At 34.1% G+C, this 4,621-nt stretch overlaps 1 protein-coding gene across 1 annotated transcript; it reads right to left on the reverse strand.

Annotated features, from left to right (window-relative positions):
- Window positions 1–2,163: 2,163 nt before the first annotated feature.
- Window positions 2,164–3,342, reverse strand: LOC131604689 (uncharacterized). Its single transcript, XM_058877115.1, has 3 exons — window positions 2,925–3,342; window positions 2,554–2,855; window positions 2,164–2,400 (listed from the first exon to the last, which is right to left on the reverse strand). Exons 1-3 carry the CDS (start codon window positions 3,340–3,342, stop codon window positions 2,164–2,166), a joined length of 957 nt encoding a protein of 318 aa, XP_058733098.1.
- Window positions 3,343–4,621: the final 1,279 nt, after the last annotated feature.

Here is a 4,621-nt window from a genome sequence, read left to right on the forward strand (position 1 = left end):
ATCGACATTAGGTAATAACACCTAGGTCATCATGTCTTTTACACCATGCTTTACCATAGATGGCCATTAACCTTTCAAGACATATAATGCCTAGCAATTTCTACAGCTCCTACATCGTCAACAATATTTGTAAAGCCTTCATCCATTTGCGGAATGTTTCCCCAATAGCCTAAAACCTTCATAGCCCCAATCTTTAACCAGACTAACAATAGTCTCACTACCTCCTCTATAATACATATGACCGTCTTGCACAAAATTTCCCCCATGGTGAAACACTAAAATAAACACACTCATGTCTGCAGGAAACAAGCAATAACTCGTACACCTTTTTAGAAAGATATTCCGTTGGGACCACATTCTTGTACTTATATAAGAATATAAACTTTGAAAAAATAAACGTACCTTTTTTATCAGCAGAGTTGGGTTAAACACGAATGCAGCTTGAAAATGATCCATGGCGAAGTCGTATTTCCTTCAGAGTGGTCTTACGGACGCACGTTGACAAGGTTGAAGATAAATAGATTAAGAACCCTAAAAGTAAGGTTTGAAATGAAACTACAAATGAACACAATTCTGGGTTTATTGGATATAGGAAGTAAGGGTATTAAGGTCATTATATTGGGTGAATATATGAGGTTGAATAACAATTCATTAAAAAATTTAAAAAAATCAGCCAAATCAGACTTTTTGATAATGTGGCCTGCTAAAGGTACAAATTGAAACTTTTAAAATTTGTTGAGGCAATTATTACAACTTTTTTTTGGCAGGGGATTTTTCAAACTAACCCCATATGGCAGGGGGAAAATAGGTATTAACCCATAAATAAATAAATAAATAAATAAAAGGTTTAATAGTCTTTTATTAGGAGTGCTTTTATTAGTGTGATTTTTATTTTAGTTCCTGGTCTACTTAATATAAATTCAAGGTTGTCTGACAACCCTAGCCATGTGTCATAATAATAGCAACTTTTGATATAAATCCTAATTAGATTATTACTAATTTAACCTTACATAAAAAACTAGTAAAGGACCTGTAGGTTCACATGGGTCACACAAAATCGATATAAATAATAAATAAATATATAATGATAGTTCATAAATATATATAAAAGATACGCAAATTAAAAAGAAAAAATATTTGAAATTATAATTGTTATATAAATATAAATTTAATCTAGTTAGAAATATATAGTTTAGTAGAAAAAAAATAAATGAAATAATTAAGTAGTCATCTACCCGTGCATTCGTACGCATCATACAATATCGTTACAAATCTACCTTGAGTAGTCATCTACCCGTGCGTTCGCACGGATTGCACGTTATAAATAATAAATAAATATAATATATGTAATTATATTTATTTTATTTGGTAACATGTACCAAATTTGATGTCCAAATTTTGTTCATTGTCACTCTTACCCCTATCTTATTATAAGTATTTGAATTTTTTTCATTTATTTTAAATAAAAATTTCAATATATTTAATAGATATTTTTTTTCAAAAATATCAAGTATAGGTCAATATCAACATATAAAAATAAAGAAAATAATTAAATAGTCATCTATCGGTAGTAAATAAATACAATATAGTGATGGTTAAAAATGTAAATAAAATATATACAAATTATGTAGCTTTGTCCCATCGAAAAATGTATATTTTAGTAGAAAATAAAGAAAATAATTAAGAAATCATTTACCTGTGCGTTCGCACGGTTCGTACAATTTCGTTATAAATAGTAAATTAATATAATATAGTGATGGTTAAAAATGTATATAAAATTCAAAAAGAATAATAAATTTTTGTTTTTATAACAAGTTATGTATTCACCAACCATAATTTTCTCATGTTAAATGTAATTTTATAAGTAGTTTCAGCCCGTCGAAAAATGTATACGTAAGCTATGAAACTGTTTACCAGGGATTTCTTACAAACAACCGCGAGTCTTCCAAACTTGACAATCTGGTAACTTACAAGATCAACTAGATTGATCCTAGGACATGTGTCTAAAGTTTTTCATATCAATGATTGAATCCATAACTTTGTTTGGTAATTATCTTGGGTGTTTCTATAAAGACTTGTGACTATCTCGAGTTTCATCCTAAGGCCTTCAGTAGCCTCACTTGTCTTCCCACAAAGGCCTTCAGTAACTTTTGGTTCAATCTTTCATGCAGAGGAACCTTCGACATCAGTGTTGAAGGTCATGTCATCATTTAGGCTTTCAGTAGCCTGCTTTCCTTTTGAGATAATTGCTACCTTCATAGTTTCATTCTCTCTAGCCTCGACCATGTCCACCATGTTGATTTCGACTGATTCAGCATAATTGGTAGCAGCCACATGGAGAGGATCATCATCGAGCTTCATGTTTCCTTTCCCTTTATCAGCATACTTCAAATGACCATCCTTTATAGAAATCGGTATCAAATCCCTGAAAAGAAAACATTGTGAGGTCTTATGGCTAAGAAAACTATGATATTTGCAAAAACCTCTTTTCTTGCGTTGTTCCAACGGAGGTATTTTGGAATTAGGAGGCACTATCATTTGGCCATATTTTACAAATAAATTGAAAATTTCATCGCAATTAGTAACATCAAATGTGTATGTTTTCTTAGGAAATGTGCCATTCTTCTCTACTTCGACAGGGTTTCCACCATTCGAATGAGTGAGCATTTTACAAGCATATGGAGGTGCCTCTTTTAATTCAGCCAAATCTACTTCGACTTCCTCATAGTTATAGGAATTATCAAATGTATCGAATTCCTCATCTTCGGCTTCGACATATGCAACTCTCTCCTTTTTATAACTTTTATTCGCTCTGGCCTTTTCAGCCTTCAATCCTTCGACTTGTCGAACTCTGTCTACCAATTGGGCCATGTTCCTCAGATATTGGGTATCTAATTTCTTTCGAATTGAATAATCTAACCCACCTGCTGCCATTTCAACTAATTCATATTCAGGCACAACTGTAAAACATCTAGACTTCAATAAACGGAACCAATTCAGATAATCATTTATAGGTTCAGTAAACTTTCTTTTAAAGCTAGCCAATTCTTTAAGACTTATCTTAGTCTGCCCCATGTAAAACTGCTCATGAAGCATTATTTCTAGATGAGGCCATGCATCTATAGAGTTTGGTGGCAAAGTAGTAAACCATGTAAATGCATTTTTTATTAACGAACTAGGAAAATATTTTATTCTTAGGTTTTCAGTATTTTCCAGATCCCCTGTTTCAGTCAAGTATCTGGCTATGTGTTCTACAGTCGATTCACTAGTATCCCCTGAGAATTTTGTGAACTTGGGGACTTTGGAACCTCTTGGTAATTCTGTTTGTAGGATAAAATCCATTATAGGGGATGTATAATTTGGGCGTCGAAGCCCTGTGTTTAGGCCATTATTGGCCATGATTCTTTCGACCATGGTAGTTCATTTATTCTCTGCCACCATGTTATCTTGTGTAACCCTATTTGATTTCTATTAAGCATAACTACCCTTCTAGGTTGTTTTTCAGGGGCTTGTTGTCGAACTTCTTATCGTTCTACCCCTGCCCCCATGTCCCTTTCGATGGCATTCTGTCTGGGTGGTTGCACCTGGTTAATAGTTTGTTCCTCCTGGGTCTCCAGATAGTTTCGCCTACGGTATCTTGTCGGTTAGGGAGGCCCGAAGAAATCTGCTATACGCGCCATTTACGCTGATAGTTGTTGATATGAAAATATGGTATTAAAGAAGAGAATATGGTATTCATCTCTCTTGCAAGAACTCCAACCATATCATAGTTACTTGCATCCATTTGTTTCCTAAACGCTGCCTTATTATTAGTCGTCAGTGTAGGCAATTGGTTCGACGAATCTTGGTTTTGGGCACTTCGACCCACAGAGATGGCATTTTGGACTGGCGAAAGAGTAGCCATACTAGGTGGTGTATATATGGACGTACCATTGCGTAATCATGCTGTCATACCTCAAAATTTGCCCAACATATTTATTCATATTTCAGTCCATCTGACTTTCAAATGCTCAAAGAGACATAAGAAAGAAGCATGTTGTCTCTCTCCTAAACAACAACCTCTAAATTAGGGTTTCTGATTCAATCAAGGAATTTGAACTTCTGATATCCCAAGTGGATTCCATGATCTCTCATATGATTTAAAGCGCCCTCATACCAAGTTTCGAGTCCTGATTCAAGAAATTGCTCCCTCAAATGGCCCAAACAATCGATAATTGACTAGTTGACCTAAAAAGTCAAAGTACGGTCAAACCACAGTCAAAACTTCTGATTTTTGGTCAACATCCTCGTTATGAAGTATCATTCATCATTTGATCAAGTATTGATCATGATTCATCAAGAAAAGTTCAGAAATCAACAAAACCTAAAGTTTCTAAATTAGGGTTTTCTAGAAGAAAGTCAACTGAACTTTGACCAGCCGTAACTTTCACATGGAACATAAAAAATTTCCCATCCAAAGCTCATTTTGGAGGAAATTGAATTCTCTACAACTTTGTCTCTCACATGCCAAGTCTAAAAATGCACCATTTGAGAGATATGAGCCAATACATTACAAGTCCTTCTAAGAGATCGCAAAAAGCAGTTTCTTGTCAGGAGCAATATCATCAAGATAAAATCTCCA

Source organism: Vicia villosa, linkage group LG5 (assembly GCF_029867415.1).
Source record: "Vicia villosa cultivar HV-30 ecotype Madison, WI linkage group LG5, Vvil1.0, whole genome shotgun sequence".
NCBI lineage: Eukaryota > Viridiplantae > Streptophyta > Magnoliopsida > Fabales > Fabaceae > Vicia > Vicia villosa.

What these genes read in the sequence shown, in the direction of transcription:
- LOC131604689 (XM_058877115.1), bottom strand. Translation starts at nt 3,342, where the DNA reads ATGGATTTTATCCTACAAACAGAATTACCAAGAGGTTCCAAAGTCCCC. An exon ending in ATTAGTTGAAATGGCAGCAG is followed by an intron (nt 2,856 to 2,924) that starts GTGGGTTAGATT and finishes CCCAATTGGTAG; the next exon opens with ACAGAGTTCGACAAGTCGAA. An exon ending in ATGAAATTTTCAATTTATTT is followed by an intron (nt 2,401 to 2,553) that starts GTAAAATATGGC and finishes ATTTCTATAAAG; the next exon opens with GATGGTCATTTGAAGTATGC.